The following is a 21,606-nucleotide window of genomic DNA, read 5'->3' on the forward strand; positions in this document are numbered from 1 at the left end:
GTACTCCTCTTCACATTCCTTCTGTGAAGGGCTTTGGCTCCATTTAAAAAGTAGAACACTCTAAAAATGGTCACAGTCCTTGGCTCAAGACTTTTTGGCTCTCATAAAGCAACATTAAAACAAAATGGCCCCAGGTCATAAAGATTGCATTGTACTGATGCACAGTGGTCAACCTCAGTCCCAGACAAGCTTGCAAAGCAGAAAATCTTATTTTGCACTTTTCCTGACCAGCTTTTCTAGAGCCCTGAGCTCTCTTTCTTGTGAATGGTGACACTGAGCTAAGAACTGAGATTTCCTGATGCCTAGATAGGATCTTTACTCCTTATCCATATATTTGACACCTGGTATCTGACCTTTGCAAGCTAAAAGGCCAGTTTCTGTTGAGTTCTGATAAAGTCAGTCCACAAGTGCAATTTGCTGGTCATCTCATCTGTGACCATCTTCTGCTGAGCATTGGCGCCACCTTATTCTAATCTCTGATTGTCAAAATACAGCTTAGTCCTTGCAGGGATAGAGGAAACTTGCTCAATGAATTGGGCAATTTTATAGTGTGTCTTGTACATGCCAGAACTTCTTAACATGTAATTTTAATTCTCACAACAAATTTATGAGGTTGTTGCTATCATTCCACTTTATAGACAGGAAGATTGAGGCTTAAAAAGGATAAGTAAACTCACCAGCAGTGAACAGCTAGTGCACAGTAGAGCTGGGATCCAAACCCACATCTGCCTGATCTCAAAGCATTAATTTTTACACTCTGTCATTAATACCTGAATACTTTTGTTTTCAAACCCCCAGCTCACCAGGGGTTTGGACCCCAAATTTTAAAGAAACACTATCACCCAACTCAATTCTTCTGACCATGAACAAACATCCTAAGCAGTATGAGAAATTTTAGCAACTATGGTGCAGAGCTCTCTGAAGCCTGATATAGATTAGGAACAGAAAGAAGATTAGAGGTACGTATATTATGGATTGTGGGCATAAGACTTGGATAAGGAGAAGATTGCATTATACTGAGAAATGACCTTATTTGAGGTAAGGAAGAGACACTCCACTGATTGACCAGATCCCAAGATGCTAGCATGGGAGTGAAGGTGGGCTTGGAAGGGGAAAAGAAGGACCCACGGCCTTCTTTGTGCCCTGGGTGGTACAAGAGAGTTGAAGGAATTAGGGGAAGAGGAGTGTGCTCTTAGGGAACACATCCCTTGGAGGGAGAAGAGAGCCCTGGAGACGGTGAGTCCCCTTCTACTTCTGTATTTTGTATAGAACAGACACTTCTACACCTTAGTTTCGTCAAATTCCAGGTATTGGAAACAGACATAACAAAAACTTGTATGTTTTACTACTTCAGTTTTCCTGAAAATCAGGTTCCTTGACAAGCTGGGATGGAGCTGTCAGTGAGGGGTCATCCCTGTTACATCAACTTCTGGGTGCAGAGTAGCTACAGAGGGATGCAAGGGGCAAAGAGAAAGAGTCTGCATGTTCTCGTAATTATCAACCAATAGTGGAAATGGCAGAGTGACAGAATAAAGTAGGGAGGAAGGGGAGAAGTGGCCAGCAGGCACAGTGCTGGGGGAGCTGACAGTGAATGGCGCAGGGCACAGGGGAGAGCGGTGGAGGAGTCTGAGAAAGCGCCTTGTGAACATATGTTTGAGCCTCGGAAGATGAGGTAGGTGGGACGCACAGGAAGGAGAGGGACAGCATTCCCACCAGGGAACCTTGTTGATGTCCACAGTCCTGTGCTGTTGCTTGGCCAGCGTGGAGGACTGTCTTGAATGGCATATGAAAATGAGGTGAAAGGGGTGGCTACAACATCTTGCTGCCTCTGTTTACCAATCTGTCAAATTGGAGAAATAATCCCTGTTTTAAGAAATGTCAGGAGGATGAAAAGTAGTAGTGCATGTCAAGGATCCAGCCCACTCCTTGGCATAAAATAGATGCCCTGTGAACTGTCACTTCGTACTCATTAGAAAGGGAAGACGATGGGTCCTTGGGGCCTCTTTCATTTACATTTAAATGGGTGTTGAAAGAGATCTTGGAGCCCCTCTTGGATACAATAGAATGCCTCCATTGCACCACACCCCAAGAGGCAGGAGGTAACTCTACTGGGCACCCTGTAGGGCACCAGCTTGTCTTCTTCCTGCTGTAGCTTGCAGTAGGGAGGTCTAGGACCTGATGATGAAGGGCAGACCAGCAGGGTTGAGGCCCCAGGTCACCCACTCTGATGGCCTCTGCCCTGCTGCATGTGTGTTCACGCATGAGTGTGTGTGTCTGTGCACATGTGTGTATCTGTGCTTATGTGTATAAATGTGTATCCTTCTCAATAACTCTAAAGCCTAGAGAATGACAGACAGAGGATAGGCAAAATGAAAGCCAAAGATAATTGTCATTGATCGATCTACTTAATGGCCTGAAAATGCCCAATAAGAGCAGGGTGCATGGCTGGCTGCTGAGCCAGAGGGCTGAGGGAATTGTCTGGGCTACTGTTCATAGTGCACTGCTTTTATTGAGGTGCCCTGTGGATAGCCAAGGCTTTCTTACTCCTGCCTCCCTGGGAGAAGGGTCGTGGATTCCAGACACCAGGGAGGTATGACATGCCACCCCCATACCTGTCACCAGTAATCTAATAGTCGCTTCCTGGTTTCCTCTCTGGGCTTGGCATGTGAGGATACTCCCCATCATGAATCACAAGATGTATTTCTTAACTGTCTTCCTTTCCTTTTTGCCTCTGAGCTGTGAGTTGAAGATGAGGTGAATGTAGTATTATCAAGATGAACAGAGTCCAGCGGAGCCTGGGGAGGGAGGCTCCATCTGGTGGCAGCCACATGTAATTCTGAGGGACCACACTTAAAAACCAAATGCACTGTGGCTTGTTTCCCAGCTCTGGAAGGTGTGGGATGTTAGGCAGCTCACTTGGTCTCTCTGAGAGGAGGCAGCAAGCATTATGATGACATCTAACAATTTCTGGTCCTTTCCAGTGCATTGTCCTTACTAGAGCCACTAACACACCCTGCCTGGGTTATTAAAAGATGAGCACATGGCGTGTTGTTCACTGAACAATCAACGTTATATAGGAAGGACTTAGTAACAATATATTGAATAAATAAGTAGAGGACAAACAAGATGACTGCCTGGGGCCTCAAATCTGCAAATGCCTTATGTGGGAAAGGGTCTTTGTAAGACAGGGTCATCTAGAAACCGCAGTGAACACCTTCTACACGGGCAGCCTGCACTGTGAAACTCTAGGGTCTCTATTTGTGTCAAATACAATGGGGGCTGTGCCTCTGAGGTTGCAATGTGGGGTACTAGCCAGACCTAAGAAGAATGAAGAACTCTCAGTCTTTGCACTTGAGCTTATTGTTGATTCATCCACATAACTGTGGTCTATGAAGCTATTCAACTCACACGTGCAATTTTAGGAAAAGTCATGTTTGAATGATTTTCATCTTTAGACACTATAAAACTGTATTGTTAAAAAATATTCTGAGAATCCATTTATGATGTTAAAACTTCAGAAAAATAGAAATAGAGGGGCTGTTCTTAACTTGATAGAATGCAGCTACAAAACACTTATACCTAACATACTCAATGCTGAAAGACTGAATACCTTCCCCCTAAGATGTGGAAGCAAAGATATCCACTCTCACCACTCATTCAACATCGTTCTGTAAGTTCTAGCCAGTGCAACAAGGCCAGAAAAGAAAATAAAAGGCATACATGTCAGAAAGGAAGAAATTAAACTAACCCTATTTGAAATTACATGATTGTCTACATATAAAGTACCAAAGAATCCACAAAAAAACCTTCTACAACTAATCAGTGAATTCAACAAGGTTGCAAGACAAGATCAATATGCAAAAATCAATTGTATTTCTGTATACTAACAATAAACACATGGGCATTGAAATGTAGAATAAAATATAGTTGCTCAAAAAATAAAATAATTACAATCTAAATATGTACAGGACTGACTTGTATGTTCAAAACTACCCATGCTGATGAGAGAAATGAAAGATCTGAAAAATGGAGAGACATACCATATTCACAGATTGAAAAACTCGACATATCAGTTATTCCCAAATTGACATACAGGTTTAATGCAATTTGTATGAAAATCCTAGTAAGGTATGTTTTTAGGAATAGATAAGATTATTCTAATATGTGTATGGAAAGGCAAAGTAACTAGAGTTGCTAAAATTATCTTGAAAAAGAGAATCAAGTGGTAGCAATCAGTCTTTTGAATTTCAGGACATTACACGGCTACGTTAATCAAAACTCTGCAGTATTGGTGGAGGAATAGACACACAGATTAGTGAAACAGAACAAAGAACAAAGAAATTGACTCACACAAATATGTCCAACAGATTTTTGACAAAATTGCAGAAGCAATTCAGTAAAAGAAGATAGATTTTGAACAAATGATGCTGGAGCAAGTGGATATCCATAGGCCAAAAGATGAAACTCAACCTAAGCCTCATTTGAACAACTAACTCAAAGTGCATCAGAGACTTTTGTGTAAATGGTAAAACTACGAAACTTAGAAAAAACAGACAAATTGTTTGAGACTTGATGCTGAAAACGTGGTCCATAAAGAAAAAATTGATAAATTGAATTTCATCAAAATTAAAACCTTTTGCTATTTGAAAGAGTCTCTTAAGAGGGAAAAAAGACAAGCTACAAAATGAGAGGAAATCCTTTCAAATTACATATTGGACAAAGGATTAGTATTTGGAATATGTAAAGAACTCTCAAAACTCATTAGTGAAAAACAAACAATATAATGAGAAAATGGACAAAAGTTAAAAAGAGACATTTCACTGAAGAGAATATACAGATGGCAAATAAGCACATGAAAAGATGCTCAACATCATTAGCTATTAGGAAAATGCAAATTAAAACCACAGTGAGCGATCACTATCCATCTATCAGAATGAATAAAGTAAAAAAAAAAGAGTGACAACTCCAAATGCTGACGAGGATGGGAGAAACTGGATCACTCAGACATTGCTGGCGAACATGTGAAATGCCACAGCTACCCCGGAAAGTTGCAATTTCTTAAAAAACAAAACACACAACTACCATATGACCCAGCAATTGCACCTCTGGGCATTTATCCCAGAGAAGTGAAGACTTACGTTCACACAAAAATCAGTACGCAAATGTTGATAGCAGCTTTATTCATCATAGCGAAAACCTGAAACAACTCAGACGTCCTAGAATGGATGCTTAAACAAATTGTGGTGTCTCCATGTCATAAAATACTTCTTGGCAATAAGAAGGAACAAACTACTGATACACAAACAACCTGGACGAATTGCCTGAGATTTATGCTGAGTGGAAAAAAAAAAGAAAGAGTCTCAAAAGGTTACATGCTGTATGATTCCATTTATCTAATATTCTTGAAATGACAGTTACAAAAAAGCAGAACAGATTAGTGACTCCCAAGAGTTTCGTAGGGACTGAGGAGTGGAAGAGAAGGGGCTGTGGTGATAGAGGTATTCTACCTTTTGACTGTGTCAACGCCAATGTCCAGGATGTGATATTGTACTATAGTTTTGCAAGATGTTACCATTAGGGTGAACTAGGTAAAAGGCACACGGGATCTCTCTGCACTATTTCTTATCATTTCTTACAGCTGCATGTAAATCTAAAAGTATTTTAAGGTAGAAAGTTTAATTTTAAAATTAAAGGGGAACAAAATCTACACATGTGACAAAATTCTGTATAAACACACACACATACACACACACACACACACACACACGAGTGTCTGCTAAACTGGTGAGATCTGAGTAAAGTCTATAATCTAGCTAATTGTATTGGTTTAGTTAAGTGTATTGTGCCACTGTCAATTTCCTGGTTTTGATTATTTGTTATGTTATATAAAGTGTTGAGAGAAGCCGGGTGAGTGATAAGTATATAGAACTTTTTGTATTAGTTCTACAGTGTCTTGCGAGTGTATAATTATTTCAAAATGAAAAAAAAAAATGCTTTAAAAGGTACCAAGAACAAAAAAGAAACCATTTATTATGGATCCAAATGTAAAATTCCAGCACTGACAGTTCTGTTAGAACAGTCGCCACTCGTCTTGATGTGCATTCGCAAGCTGCCCTGTGAGCGCTGTAAATTGCAAATTCAGTCAATTAGGACTCACCACCAGGCAGCTGGAATGATGCTTCCTCTAGTGCAGCCTCAGAGAGCTTACTTACACCACTCATTTCAGACCACACATCAGGACAGCAAGGGTTTGAATCTGCCCCCTCTAGAGCCCATGCTCGTACTTCTGCACCATATGGCAAGGTTGCATCAGGCAGAGCTTGTCCTCAAGAAGCCGGCAGTCTGCTGTGGAGAGAGGTGGGCAGTAAGACACATGCTCCAGCTGCAGCCATGTCCCTGTCTGGACCAGTTAACTCAATTCAGTTCCAACTTGCAGACAGCTTCTTCAAGCCAATCAGACATCAGAGAAATAAAAAGGATGTGACAAAAGAGAGTGAGGTGGAGAATACAGTCTCCCACTCCTGGACAAACTGCTCTGGGAAAGTTTGCACTCGGAGGCAGACGGGGAAGAAGCCAACACATCATCCCGCTGTGGTGTGGCAGGAATCCCAGAAAGGCGTGTGTGCATGTGCACGCGTGTGTGTGAGTGAGTGCTGCTGTAACAGAAGGGCCTCATCTGTCTGCCCATCTGTGAAATGGGGAGGCTGCCAAAATTCCTGTTTCCCTGGGTTCTAACAGACTCCCAGCAAGAATGGAAAATAAGATATTGGGGCTGATATTTAGGTCCTAGGACAATAGGATCAGGATCTAGGGATGTGAAGAGGAACAGAGGCTGCTCTCAGTCTTTCTGTAAGTGCCCCATGTGTGCAAGAGCCTAATCCAAAACAGGAGAGACGGGACGGCTGTTTTTTTGCTGGACTCTGCCTGGAGATTCTGATTGAATAGGCCTAGGACACTTAAACGTCTTCAGATCCACCTCAAGCTCTTGTACAAGAGGCATTAATAGTAGCCAACATGCCTTGAGTAGTAGTTATCTGCCAGGTAGATTTTAAGCACTTTATGTACATGATCTTATTCAATCCTCGCAATAACTCTGTGGGCAGATTATAGTATTACTCTGATTTACAGATGAGGAAGTTGAGGTGCAGACAGTTCGATTTTCCTGCATAAAGTCACACGTTAGTGGCAGAGATGAGATTGTAATTTCCAGCTCCAGCACTCACGCTTTTAATCACAACTATAGAATCTTTCCTTCTGCTATTTGCTTTCCTGCTGGCCTAACCTGAGAAAGCCAGGGCCAGTCACCCCTCAACTCTGTTGCTGATCCAAGTTGCAATACAAGTGGGAGGAGACCCTTCCTCCTGTCTCAGGGAAGCTGCTGACTTGGCAGTGAGAGGAATGCAGCATTTATGCAGTTTGCATGTGTGCCTCTGTTTCACAAATTCTCCGGTGCACACCAATAGCACTGCCAGAGACTGATGAGGAAATATGGTCTAGACCACCAGAGACCTGAAGGACCAAATTCCAGGGGGTGAGAAACACACTTGGCCTGGTAAAACTGAAAGGGATAGGGGTTGGTATCAAGAGATTTGGTATCCAATTCCAATTCTGCCATTTCCTGGCAAATGATCTTGGTATGCTTTTACTCTCTTCATGCCTTAGCTACATGTTCTAAAAAAGATAATAACATCTTTGACCCTCAAGGGTGTTATAAAGATAAAGTGCTGCACTACAAAAGGCTTTACATCCTAAGCTTTATTCAAATGGATGGAACCATTGTCGTGATTTCCAGGGTAGAGGAAACTGGAGATTCAGATAGTGGAGAAGAGCTTGCTGGCCTTCTTCCCTGTTCTCTATTGGCAAAGGGGCTGCCTTCAGATTTCTGCTCTGACGCCACCTAATCAGTGAGGCTCCCTAACTATGGCATTTAAAATAGCATCACCCCCACCTGGCACCTCTCCTATATCCTTTCTGTCCTTTAGTATTTAGCATCATTTGACCTCACTGTTTTGGGGGGAGGATTACATAAAACAATGTATAACACATCTAAAAATTTTAGGAGCTCAGCACATATTATTTACTGGGGTAGAGGGAACTCTTTCTCCATGCAATTTAAAAACTGCTTAACTGGTGTAGTCTCCTGGAATGAGTATTTTGCCCTCAGCCTCACAGAACAGAAGCTAGGTCAATTACACCTTCTTGTCTGCCTGGCTCCAGGCCAGTCAATGATCTCCCATCTCAGGCATTTGGTATTGTTCTTTTATTAGTTTCTGAAGTTCCAGTTTCCCAGAAGCCTAAGGAAGCAATGGACTGCTTTGGCCACCTTCCCGGTCTTTTAATTAGGAAGTATTTGCTTCATTTCAGAACTTGTGATATAGAAGAAGAAACATGGAATCTGGAACCCCCCAGAGCTGAGGTGAGGACTTAGTTCTACCACTTATGATCTGTAAATATTATCATTATTATTTAAATATGTGATAACTAAGGGTTATGTATTTCCTGAAATATGTAGGCATTGTACAGGACAATCTGTGTACATAATCTCATTTGTTCCTTTAAACAACCCAGAAAGGCAAACATTACACCCTTTTTGCAGATGAGGAAACTGAAGTTTAGAAAGTGAAAAAGTTGGAACTGATCTCAGGTCCATCAAAATCCATGCATGCAGTTCTTTCTACTAAATTTAATATTCTCTGTGAGCCTCATTTTTCTCATCTACATAATGGATCTATCAATATTTGCCTCAGAGAGGTACTGTAATGATAAAGTAAGGTGCTGTCTGGGTAGAACAAGGTACTTAGTAGGAGCTGGAGCTGTGCAGAATCTCTCTTCCTTCCCCCAGTCCCTGAAGGAAAGTGAGCACATCAGAAGAGCTCACTAGAGCTTTTAGTTGAGGGCACAGAGGTCAAGAGGAGACCAATAATTTGCAGAAGCAGAAGTGAAGCTCAACATTTTTCCTCTTTAACAGAAACTCTGAGCAGCTCTTTCTCCCCTAAGCACATCTGAACTGTGTAAGGAATGACCAGGAGGCCTTTGTAGCTCTGTGCTTGGCTTCTTGGCTCTGAGCCTTAATCAATAACCTACTCCCGATCTGTAAGACATAAAATCTCAAGGAGTGACACACTTTCCTTCTTCAGAAGAGTTCTTGGAATTCCCATGGTCTAGCAATGTGATGTCAGATGATGAGATAGGCCTGGGAGGCAAGGGCAACATTATTTTGTAGACACCATTGTGTAAAACATCTTTGCATCTCTTAGAGTCTTGAAGCCAATGTGTTTGGCACAATTAGCTGACTTTCCTTTGGGACCCAGCGCTCTGAGACTAAAATTACTCCCAAGTTTACCAGAAATAAGTCCACACTAAATGAAGTACAATTCAGAAAAATTAGGGAATGTGGTAAAACAGGCCACAAGAAGCTCTACAGGATGCTAAGCCAGCCATAGAATGAGTTTTTCTTGGTCAAAAAGAAGATGGCTTGGCTGGCACCATGGCTCATGCTTATAATCCTGGCAGTTTGGAAGGCTGAGGTGGGAGGATCGCTTGAGACCAGGAGTTTGAGACCAGCCTGGGCAACAGAATGAGACCCATCTCTATAAAAAAATAAAACAACAAAAAAAGACCTCCTAAGTCTTGAAAAAGCAGTCTTGAACAGTGTCTTGACAGGCTCCTCTCTCAATCCCCCACTGGATCCACCACACCTCATACACTGGGACAAGTGGTAGCCCTCTTAGAATCGTTTTCTAGTTCTAGATGATTCTACCTTCATCACAGTGTTGTCAAAGCACCAGACAGACCTGGTGCCTAGGGAAAAGCCCTTCTGCTCTACAGACCTCAATTAAGCCTACCTGTAAAACTGGAGTAATTTCGTTGCCTTGGAGATTACTGTGAGAGTTAGGTCTCTAAAGCAGCTGGCACAATGCCTTACATGTTGTCATTGCTTCCTGTTTCTCCAATTTTTCCCACCAATTTCTCAATTCCTAATGCCAGAAATCCCAGAAGTCTGTCTGGGCTATTGCTCTGATTCAGATTCATCCACCTTCCTAGATGCTGAAGAATGGTCTGCCTACTGCATTCCTTCTAGTTGCCATTGGAATTAATCTGTGTCAATTTCCTACCCACCCCAGCTCCAAGCACTGACACTGCAATCTCTAATTTGCTCTTGGGCTTCACAGTCTTGCTTGTCTATCTTGGGCTAACAACTCCATCTGAACATTCTTGAATTGCATGACTGTTCCAGGAGACCCTGTCCCTTAATTACGCTGTCTAGTCCATCCTGTTCAGATATGGGTGTGATTACTGCTATCATGGTTGATTCTAATAATAGAGTAATGATGAACCATGATGCAATAAATTGAATATTGAGTGTTCTTTCTATTCAGTCCCCATGTAGAAAAAAATCTTAATGAGTTTTCTATATCTATCATGAAGAGAGAGAAGTTTTCTTTCTTTTAAGCTTCTCAAGTTGGGTTGAAGATTTAACTCAGCGATCTGATTCCTGATTCAGAAGTGTCAACACTTCTGAGTTTTGGGGGGATAGTATTATGATATATGTTTTCTGTTGTTTGTTTTTGGAAGCAGCATGGCATACTGGAAGTAGAAATGGCCCTTAGGATATCTGTAACATTTACCCCAGAAGATCTAGTCATGAGAGTCTCTCCTAGAAACTAAACCTGAGAGGGAAGGCTTTATGCTCAGAGAAGCTCATAATCATATTATGGGATTATAGCAAAACAAACAAAAAAAAACCCACACACACAGAGAAATGACTTAAATCTTCAACAATAAGATAAAGGTTAAGTAAAGAACATATACTCTCCAAAAAGAGAGAGACAGAGAGAGAGGGGGGGGAGGGAGAGAGAGAGAAACAGAATCAGATTGACACGAGACTTTTTATAAATGACATGAAGACCATGTTAATGGAAATAAGGTCATAGGCTCAATTCTCACATTAAAGCATCAGCTTCTTGGCTTGCTTTTATCTCTAGGTATGTCCTTGTCCCCCAACATTGTGAATGGCCTAAGACCAACACATTCCTATTTCTGGAACAGAACTCAAAGCATGTCTGCAAGGGTCCGCCCCAGCAAGTCTGATGTATGCCCACTGCACTCAGTGGGCACCTCCAAGCCTGCCTGAAAACCTCTGCTCCGAGGCTTTCCATATGCCACTCTCTCCGTCTGGAATATGCTCCCTATTCCTTCTTCAAGTCTCATTTTAGAAGTCTTTTCCTCCAGGAAGGCCTCCTGGAACCTCCAAGCCCATGTCTTGTGTTCCTCCTCTGTGTTTTCATAACACCCTGTGCTCCCCTGCGGAGGGTCTTTATCCCCTCCTGAGTTATAATCATCTGTTTACTTACTTGTTTCTCTAACAAGCTTATTTTCCTTGGGGCCAAAGCCCTAGACAAACTCTCTTTTCAATAACCCTGAGTGTTGCTGAAATCAAAAGGCTGTGAAGAGGTAGGAGTCTTGTGAAGGTGTTGTTGGGAAAGAGGATTGTTCAGATATGGGTAAGCCACTGAAAGATGTCTTGATGGTTCATCTGAACATGGGCTGGGAACCTGAAGCAGATACAGAGAGCAAGATGACCATGCTGGAACCATGAGGACAGGGAGGATGGGCAGAGTGGCTAGGGAGACAGAGGTCTTGGATGAACGTCTGAGATAGAAAATGCCCCTCTGGCAGCTCACGTGTGCTCTCCTGATCATATGCTCTGACATGGCAGGCCCCCCCGATTCTCCTTATGAATGACACTCGCTGGGAACGCCTGCTCGGCACACACAACCCAGTCTGCAAGAGAGAGTGGTCCAAACCCCCCATCCTGGGCTGTGGTGCTTGGAAGATGCAACACACAGACTGGCTAGGATGCGGTTACTGCATCTTTCTGGCTGGCTGGCAAGCGAAGTTCCCACTGCCTTTCTCCCCAGGCCTGACTCCATTATGACAATGGAGCCATTGTTCTGAGGGGCCATGAGGCAGCTGGGACTGGCCGACCCTATGCCAACTCCTCACATCTCAGAAGTCAAGCCCTCAGACAGAGCAAGGAAAGTGATAAAATTCAGCAGGAAGCAGGACAGAGTATTGGGGGTCCTGAGCCAGCTTCTTCCTCTCAGTTCTGTCTCGTGATAGGAATGAATAATCACCCCAATTACAGAGCAACCTGAAGGAGACAAAATCACTTAACTAAATGAGGTGCTTGGGGAATGGAAGGTGGGAGCAGTCTGCAATGATTTTGGCAGAAACTTCTGGGCCAGCTCCCCCGAAAGCTTATATCAAAACAAGCAATATGATTATCAGAGTTCCAAGTCAGTTGCCTCAGATACCTTTGGCAGTTTCTAAAAAAAAACCAAAAAAACCTCTGCTGCATAATTGTCATCTCCAGGATGTTTAGAAAAGCAAATGCTGGATTAAACTTAGTTGGAATCCAACTGCGATCTAATAAAGGCATGATCAGAATATAGGGAGGTGTTCTCAAGTTAATCAGAGCCTGGAGGAAGTGTGGGCTTGGCTGTCTTCTTCCAACAACTCCTCAGGGATATAATTAGCTCCTACTACTTGGGACACATGCTCTCTGCCTACTACTATAAGCCAGTCCAGAGATGCAAACCATTACAAAGACTTTGGGCTGAAGGCCTGCCTAGACCTCACCTGAGCCCTCACCTGAGCCCTCACCTGAGCCTGCTATTCCATCTCATACATGCTGCTCAGAGCCTGGGCTTCCATCTGGGCTCAGTCCAATTTGCTACTCCTTGGAAGTGGCCTGAGACCAGAGCACAGTGAAAAGCAAGACAAGACAACTAAGTCTGATACTAAACCAGAGAGGGACAGAGGCCCCTGCACTCGTCAAAAGGCTGGATGATCTTGAGTGAGCCAGGAAGCGAAGGATAGGAATCCAAATTCCTTTTGGCACGTGGGGAAAGTTTGTGCAGTCCTCCTTCATGAGGTGTTAGTGTGTGGTTTAAAAAAAGCCTTTCAGACATTGATTTTGTCCTTTCTCTGTTACTCCACCTAAGGCAGCAGTTTGCTCTGGAATGGGAGAGCAGGCATGTGTCTTGGTCTATTGGGGTTCCTCACACTGGGTAGTTTGTAAACAACAGAAATTTAGTGCTCACAGTTCTACAGGCTGGAAAGTCCAAGATCAGGGCACTGGCAGATTCTGTGTCTGGTGAGGGCCTGTTTCTCACAGATGGTGACTTCTTCTGTGTCCGCACACTGTGGAAGGGGGCAAAAATGCCTTTATAAGGGCATGCATCCCATTCACCTCCCAATCCTCTCCTAAAGGCCCCACCTTGGCTGGAGCTGTGGCTCACACCTGCAATCCCAGTGCTTTGGGAGGCTGAGGTGGGCGGATCATTTGAGGCCAGTAGTTTGAGACCAACCTGGCCAACATGGTGAAAACCCGCCTCTACCAAAAAATTTTTTTAAAACTTAGCCAGGCGTGGTAGTTGGTACCTGTAATCCTAGCTACTGGGGAGGCTGAGGCAAGAGAATTGCTTGAACCTGGGAGGCAGAGGTTGCAGTGAGCTGAGATTTTGCTACTGTATTCCAACCTGGGCAACAGAGTGAGACTTTTGTCTCAAAAATAAAAATAAAATAATAATTTTTTTTAAAGCCCTACCTCTTAATCCCACCACAATAGGGAATAGGTTTCAATGTGAATTTCAGAGGAACACACACACTCAGACCACAGCAGCACGCAGGGCAGAGGGTCTTAGTGTGGACACCAGGAGGACTGGCTGGTGACTCAGCCAGGGAATATTCCTGTCTTGTCTCTCACCTCTGTAGTTCCTTGAAGCATTTCATTACATTACAGTTGCTCTGCTTGACTCGAGATCCTCAAACCCTCCCCTTCCACTCCAGTTCCTTCTTAGTACAGTCCTGAGCCACTTAACAACGACAGGGCTATGTGCTGAGAAAGGTGTCATTAGGCGACTTTATCACTGTGCAGACATCAGAAAGTGTGCTTACAAAGCCTCGGTGGTACAGCCTACCACATGCCCAGGCTATGTGGGAGAATCTATTGCTCCTTGGCCACAAACCTGTACGGTATGCCACTGTCCTGAATGCTGTAGGCAACTGTAACACAATGGTAAGTGTTTGTGTATCTGAACGAAGAAAAGATACAGTAAAGATATAACATAAATGATTAAAAATGATACACCTAGGGGGGCATGGTGGCTCATGCCTGTAATCCCAGCACTTTGGGAGGCCGAGGTGGGTGGATCACTAGGTCAAGAGATGGAGACCATCCTGGCCAACATGGTGAAACCCCGTCTTCACTAAAAAAAAATACAAAAAATTAGCTGGGTGACGTGGTGGGCACCTGTAGTCCCAGCTACTGGGGAGGCTGAGGCAGGAGAATGGCGTGAATCCAGGAGGCGGAGCTTGCAGTGAGCCAAGATCACGCCATTGCACCCCAGCCTGGGCAACAGAACAAGACTCCATCTCAAAATAATAATAATAATAATAATAAAATAAATGAATGATTAAATAAAATAAAAATAAAAATACAAAAAAATAGCTGGGCGTGTTGGCACACGCCTCCAGTCCCAGCTACTCAGGAGGCTGAGGCAGGAGGATTGCTTGAACCCAGGAGGAGGAGGTTGCAGTGAACCAAGATCATGCCACTGCACTCCAGCCTGGCGACAGAGAAAGACTCCATCGCAAAAAACTTAGCATGATTGGATCTCGCAGGACTGGAAGTTGCTCTGGGTGAGTCAGTGAGTGAGTGATGAGTGAATGTAAAGGCCTAGGACATTCCTGCACACTATTGTAGACTCTACAAACACAGTCCACTTATGCTACATCAAATTTACAAAAAACTGTTTTTACTTCTTCAACAATACATTAACCTTAGCTTATTGTAATGTTTTGGCTTTCTAAACTTTTTAATTTTAAAAAACTGGGCTGGGCACGGTGGCTCACACCTGTAATCTCAGCATTTTGGGAGGCCAAGGCGGGTGGGTAATGAGGTCAGGAGATTGAGACCATCCTGGCGAACACTGTGAAACCCCGTCTCTACTAAAAATACAAAAAAATTGGCCGGGCGTGGTGGCGGGCGCCTGTAGTCCCAGCTACTTGGGAGGCTGAGGCAGGAGAATGGCATGAACCCAGCGGGCAAAGCTTGCAGTGAGCAGAGATCGCACCACTGCACTCCAGCCCAGGCAACAGAGCAAGACTCTGTCTCAAAAAAAAAAAAAAGACTCTTACAGTAGTAGCACTTAGCTTAAAACACAAACGCATTGTACAGCTGTAGAAAAATATTTTCTTTATATTCTAATTCTAGAAACTTTTTTCTGTTTTAAAAATTGTTTATTATTTTTACTTTTTAAGGTTTCTTGTTAAAAATGATGACATAGCAGACTAGCGAACAATACAGTCAGGATGGCTAAAGGTGACCCGAAGAAACCAAAGGGCAAGATGTCTGCTTATGCCTTCTTTGTGCAGACGTGCAGAGAAGAACATAAGAAGAAAAACCCAGAGGTCCCTGTTAATTTTGCAGAATTTTCCAAGAAGTGCTCTGAGAGGTGGAAGACGATGTCCGGGAAAGAGAAATCTAAATTTGATGAAATGGCAAAGGCAGATAAAGTGCGCTATGATCGGGAAATGAAGGATTATGGACCAGCTAAGGGAGGCAAGAAGAAGAAGGATCCTAATGCTCCCAAAAGGCCACCGTCTGGATTCTTCCTGTTCTGTTCAGAATTCCGTCCCAAGATCAAATCCACAAACCCCGGCATCTCTATTGGAGATGTGGCAAAAAAGCTGGGTGAGATGTGGAATAATTTAAATGACAGTGAAAAGCAGCCTTACATCACTAAGGCAGCAAAGCTGAAGGAGAAGTATGAGAAGGATGTTGCTGACTATAAGTCAAAAGGAAAGTTTGATGGTGCAAAGGGTCCTGCTAAAGTTGCCCGGAAAAAGGTGGAAGAGGAAGATGAAGAAGAGGAGGAGGAAGAAGAGGAGGAGGAGGAGGAGGAGGAGGAGGATGAATAAAGAAACTGTTTATCTGTCTCCTTGTGAATACTTAGAGTAGGGGAGCGCCGTAATTGACTCATCTCTTATTTGAGAAGTGTCTGTTGCCCTCATTAGGTTTAATTACAAAATTTGATCACGATCATATTGTAGTCTCTCAAAGTGCTCTAGAAATTGTCATTGGTTTACATGAAGTGGCCATGGGTGTCTGGAGCACCCTGAAACTGTATCAAAGTTGTACATATTTCCAAACATTTTTAAAATGAAAAGGCCCTCTTCGTGTTCTCCTCACTCTGTGCACTTTGCTGTGGGTGTGACAGGGCGTTTAAAGATGCTTCTGGCTTTTGTTTTTTAATTTGTAAGGTGGTGTTAACTATGGTTATTGGCTAGAAATCCTGAGTTTTCAACTGTATATATCTATAGTTTGTAAAAAGAACAAAACAACCAAGACAAACTCTTGATGCTCCTTGCTCGGCGTTGAGGCTGTGGGGAAGATGCCTTTTGGAGGGGCTGTAGCTCAGGGCGTGCACTGTGAGGCTGGACCTGTTGACTCTGCAGGGGCATCCATTTAGCTTCAGGTTGTCTTGTTTCTGTATATAGTGACATAGCATTCTGCTGCCATCTTAGCTGTGGACAGAGAGGTCAGCTGGCATGAGAATTTTTTTTTTAAGTGCGGTAGTTTTTAAACTTTGTTTTTAAACAAACTGTAGAACTCTTCATTGTCAGCAAAGCAAAGAGCCACTGCATCAATGAAAGTTCAAGAACCTCCTATACTTAAACATGATTTGCAACGTTCTGTTATTTTTTTTTGTATGTTTAGAATGCTGAAATGTTTTTGAAGTTAAATAAACAGTATTACATTAAAAAAAAAATGATGACATAAACACATGCCTTAGCCTAGGCCTACACAAGGTTGGGATCGTCAATATCATCATCAATGTCCTCCACCTGCACAGCTTGTCCCACTGGCAAGGGGCAGGACACATGGAGCTGTCATCTCCTATGATAACAATGCCTTCTTCTGGATACCTCCTGAAGGACTTGCCTGAGGTTATTTTACAGTTAACATTTTTTTTTAATAAGTAGAAGGAGTACACTCTAAAATGATGAAAAGCGTAGTGTAATAAATACATAAACCAATAACATAATCATTTATTATTATTAAGTATAATTTACTGTACATAATTGTATGTGCTGTGCTTTTACCGAACTGGCAGCACGGTAGGTTTGTTTACACCAGCATCGCCACAAACATATGTGTCCCATGCTGCGCTATGATACCACATCAGTAGGTGACAAGGATTTTTCACCTCTGTTAGAATTTATGGAACCACTGTCGTATATGCGGTCCATCATGGACTGAAACGTCGTTATGCGGCCCATCACTGTATTCCTGAACTTTGCCCTCCCACTGCAGCCACACGTTGAGAGCTGCACGGCACTTCTCGGCCAACAAGTCCACTTTCCACGCACCAAGCCCACCTCACCTTACACTTGGCCCCCGGCTCCTTAGTCTTGAGCTCAGCCTCTATCTTAAGGTTTCACCAACCTGCCCTTCACTATCTGGCCTGTTGGAGATTTTCCAGTTAGACTCTGCTAGCCACATTCTGACTCTGAGCCAGCTCCCGGGGAGAAGTCAAGCTGATTCCCTTCCACTCCCTCTGCCCCCGCTGCTGTCTTACACAGCCGTACCTTCCTTTCCTTTACCCCCTCGCTTGACTGGTGCTGAGCCACATTTAGCACCAGCCTCCAAGAGCAAGCACCCTGTGCTAACTTGGGCTCGTGTCTCACAAGCTAGCACCCTGATCTTAGAAACCCGAAGCTCAGAAAATAGTTCCTACCCTTATGTGCATTATATTCTTCAGAAGGTAGTTCCTTTTGCATCGTGGAAGGAGCACTACACTAGGAGTTTAAAGACTTGGATCCACCCTTGATTGCCTCGCTTAGGGCTGCCACGTTGCACAATGACAAGGACCACCATCTTTGTAGAATAAATAGAAACAGAGCACCCTAAAGTTGTGTAACCAAATGGGTTCCCCCGTCAAGTCTAGTGGCATGGCCTTGGGCAAGACAATGAATGATTCTGGGCCTCAGTTTCCCTATCTTCTTCCTAGCCTAGTGTCCTTCCTTCAGAACCTCAAGTTTAGTCAGGGGAGAGTAGTTGGGAAATGATATCTGAGCTTTGCTTTATGCTCTGCTAGCATGGAGAAGTGGAAACTGATTTGGAGAAATAGTGTGAGGACTGGGAAGTGAAAACTTGTTTGCAGCCCAGTCATGCTGTTTGATTGATTTTCCATGTGGCATTAAGTCCTGGAGATATTCTGATGGAAAGTCAGGCCTTTCTTGATTGTCCCAGTACACTTGTGGGAACTGAGGAGAGGGCTCTGGCAGAAAACTGAATGGCAGCAGAAATAAAACCACCATAGAACTTACCTTGGTATCTGTTCATCCACTGTAACCCACAGGTCCCTGCCTGGTTAGGCTTTACTTCACTTTGTCCCCCTCTACTCATTCCTACCTTCGTTCTCCCAGCAAGACTCTTGGGAGGGAAGAATGAGACCATTCTTGCTCACTTCTTTCTTAAGAAATAATACTTCCTACTATGTATTATGGCAGAACAAGGATCTTCTATGTATATCATTTAATCCTCACCAGAAAAATTGGCAAGGTGAAAATCATTATTACTTTCATCTTAAAAGTGAGAAAATTGAGGCTCAGAGAAGTTAAGCCACTTGCCTCAAGTCACACCGCAATTAGGTAGCCAAAGCTCAGTTTTCTCATCTGTAAAGTAGAGATGAAGTGCTTCCTACCTCATAGGATTATTGTGATGATTAAACAAAGGATGTGTTATGAATTTAGAGCAGAGTCTGATAAAAGTAAGCTCTACTCAAGCCAGGCATGGTGGCTTACGCCTGTAATTTCAGCACTTTGGGAGACCAAGGTGGACAGATCCCTTGAGGTCAGGAGTTTGAGACCAGCCTGGCCAACAAAGTGAAACCCCATCTCCACTAAAACTACAAAAATTAGCCAGGTGTGGTGGTGGGTGCCTGTAATCCCAGCTACTCTGGAGACTGAGGCAGGAGAATTGCTTGAACCTGGGAGGTGGAGGTTGCAGTGAGCCGAGATCATGCCATTGTACTCCAGCCTGGGTGGTGAAAAAGCAAGACTCTGCCTCAAAAATAAATAAATAAAAATAAAAATAAAACAAAACATGAAGTAAGCTCGACTCATTTTTACTTCTGTTTTTTCCCTCTCTCCTTCCCTCCCTCTCTCCCTCCCTCCCTCCCTCCCTCCCTTCCTTCCTTCCTTCCTTCCTTCCTTCCTTCCTTCCTTCCTTCCTTCCTTCCTTCCTTCCTTCTTCCTACTTGTCTTTTTCTTTTCCTCCCAGAATTTAAGGGTAATTACAAGAATATGTAAGATAAAACAAGAAGCATTTAAGTAGCTTTCTTAAGGTCACATACCAGCAAGCAGGTCACAAATATAAGAGCTGTAAAGTTAAAGAAGTTCAATATTTTTCAAAAGGGTTCGTATTCAACCCGGGTTGTAGTGAAATGTAAAGGGGGAAGACCTGCCAATTGTGGCCTTTTTGCTAACTCTTGTTAGGTGACACCACGCAACAGGTCTCCACACGCACTCACGTGCACCTGCGCACACACACACGGACAGAGAACTCAATGCACGAGAGACATCAGTCACTCAGGTTCACGATCTCATTTCATCTTCACAATAACTCAGTAAGGTAAGTATATTTCCCCCATTTTGCAAATGAGAAAATTGAGGCTTTGTGAGCTTATCCAAGCTTTCCAGGTTCACACAGCAGGTAATGGAGGGATGTGAGACAAATCCGGGTTTGTCTGATTCCAAAATCCTTGCCCTTTTGCCTACACAATGTTGCCTCCCTCTAAGACCATAAATATTTCTCAGTGTAAATATTAGTTTCTCAGTATAAGCTTTGTAAATGGCTTTCAGTGGATCCAAAAATGTTTACCCAGAGTGAAGAAGTGTGTTTTGCTCATTAAATGTAACTGAGGCTAATGCCGTAGTTTGTTTTTTTCTTCTCCAATCTTCATAGAAGTGCATGCGTGCTAAAGTGTGCTTATAGAGTCTTCTTTTTAGACCTTCAGTGTAAGGTGGTAGTAATTAAATGCAGGTTAAAATACAATTTATATTTCATTTTGAAAGTCTTCCCTGTGCCTTGAGGTTCGTGGCAGAGTTAAGTTGAGCTGTATGTAAGTACCATGTGGTAGGGGAACTAATTTATAATTTAATGCAGAAGTGGGGGTATGGGGACACAGACTATAATTTTAAAACAACGGAAAGACTTGTCAATGGACAGCGGGTTTGAGTTTTTATCAGCAACTGTGATTGCTATCAATGGATCCGTGCCCTTCCCTGCACACTCCACTGCCCTCTCTCATTATTAATCTCTCATTAATTGTTAATCTCTTCCAAATGTTCTCAGCTGAATCCCAGTGTGCTCAGGGCAGCCCTCCTCAGAGTCCCTCAGGCGCCGTCTACCACCAGCTGCCCCAAACCTGTCCTCAACCAGGGCTGAGTGAGTTCTTTGCTTTTACTGTTGTTTTTCCCTGACCTCTCAGCCTCTCTTCATCCTGGGGTATTTTCCCAGCACCTCCTTTGAAATGCATCCTATAAAAGTCCCCCTGTCTAAGAGGAGTCAAGGTTTATCTGATGCTATCACCTACCTCACTTTCTGTACACTTACTACGTCAGCCTCGGTGCAGTTGCCCTGGTAGACTCTGCCTCCTCTGACCTCAGGGCCCTTACACATGTTGCTTGCTTCCTGTATCTAGACATCTCTTCCCTGACTCTTCACCTGGGAAAGTATGTTTTGTGTTTGGATCTCAGCTCAATTGACCTTTTCAAGGAAGTGGTCTCTGGCCTCCCAGTCAAAGTCAAAGCCTCCTAGTCTATGCTCTCTGTCTCAGCAGCCTGGGTTTTCCTTCATTGCATGCCTCACAACTGATACTGAAACATTCATTCGTGTGATTCCTTGGCTTGTTTCAATATGCCCCACCCTGCAGTTTGGTAGTTTCCAAAGTGGAGTATACAACATGATCCAATGAGAGCTGAGAAGATAAAATGAGAATTCCTGCTGACATTTACTCTGATCTAAAAATGTAAAATTAAGCCTCACATATTTCATATACACATTGACACTAGTGCCTCCACCTGGCCCATTGTCAGGCAGCCAAGTGTCACATATGGCCCCTGAGCATCCAGAGAAGAGTGGGAAAAAGTCCAAGAAATGGACAGTTGACAGAGCAGAGCTCCCCTCTTATTTAACTTGCAGATATATTGTGATGGATTCAGTTCACGTGTTCCCAGCAAAGAGGATTTTTACAATATATTATTGAGTTTTAGTTAAATCAACCCTTGCAAAATAGACAAGTGGCTTCAAAAGATTCCTGTAAGAAACCGTGAGCTGAAAATGACATGAGCAACGCAAGCACAACAATCTTCCTGGTGGTCTCTCACCATCAGCGAGATTTCTAGGCTAAAAATCACCCTGATCTAATCAGGTCCAAAAAGAAAAAGCCCCAAAAGCTGCAATTGTTAAAATGACTCTTTGAAATATCTAAGTGTATAATATCATTCATGAGGTCTTGTCAATAAAAAATT

The 21,606-nt window shown here is 43.2% G+C and overlaps 2 protein-coding genes across 2 annotated transcripts in view; one reads left to right on the plus strand and one right to left on the minus strand.

The window, feature by feature from the left end:
• LOC105485175 (acid sensing ion channel subunit 2) overlaps nucleotides 1-21,606 on the minus strand; it is a 1,135,324-nt gene that overhangs the window by 634,884 nt on the left and 478,834 nt on the right. The gene's annotated exons all lie outside the window — the stretch shown is intronic.
• Nucleotides 15,343-16,236, plus strand: LOC105485170 (high mobility group protein B3). Its single transcript, XM_071082719.1, has one exon. The coding sequence runs from the start codon at nucleotides 15,379-15,381 to the stop codon at nucleotides 15,985-15,987; it is 609 nt and encodes a 202-aa protein (XP_070938820.1). The 5' UTR covers nucleotides 15,343-15,378; the 3' UTR covers nucleotides 15,988-16,236.

The sequence above is a fragment of the Macaca nemestrina genome, chromosome 17 (assembly GCF_043159975.1).
Source record: "Macaca nemestrina isolate mMacNem1 chromosome 17, mMacNem.hap1, whole genome shotgun sequence".
Taxonomy (NCBI): domain Eukaryota; kingdom Metazoa; phylum Chordata; class Mammalia; order Primates; family Cercopithecidae; genus Macaca; species Macaca nemestrina.

Excerpts from the sequence above, each read along its gene's own strand:
- LOC105485170 (XM_071082719.1), top strand. The coding sequence starts at position 15,379 with ATGGCTAAAGGTGACCCGAAGAAACCAAAGGGCAAGATGTCTGCTTAT.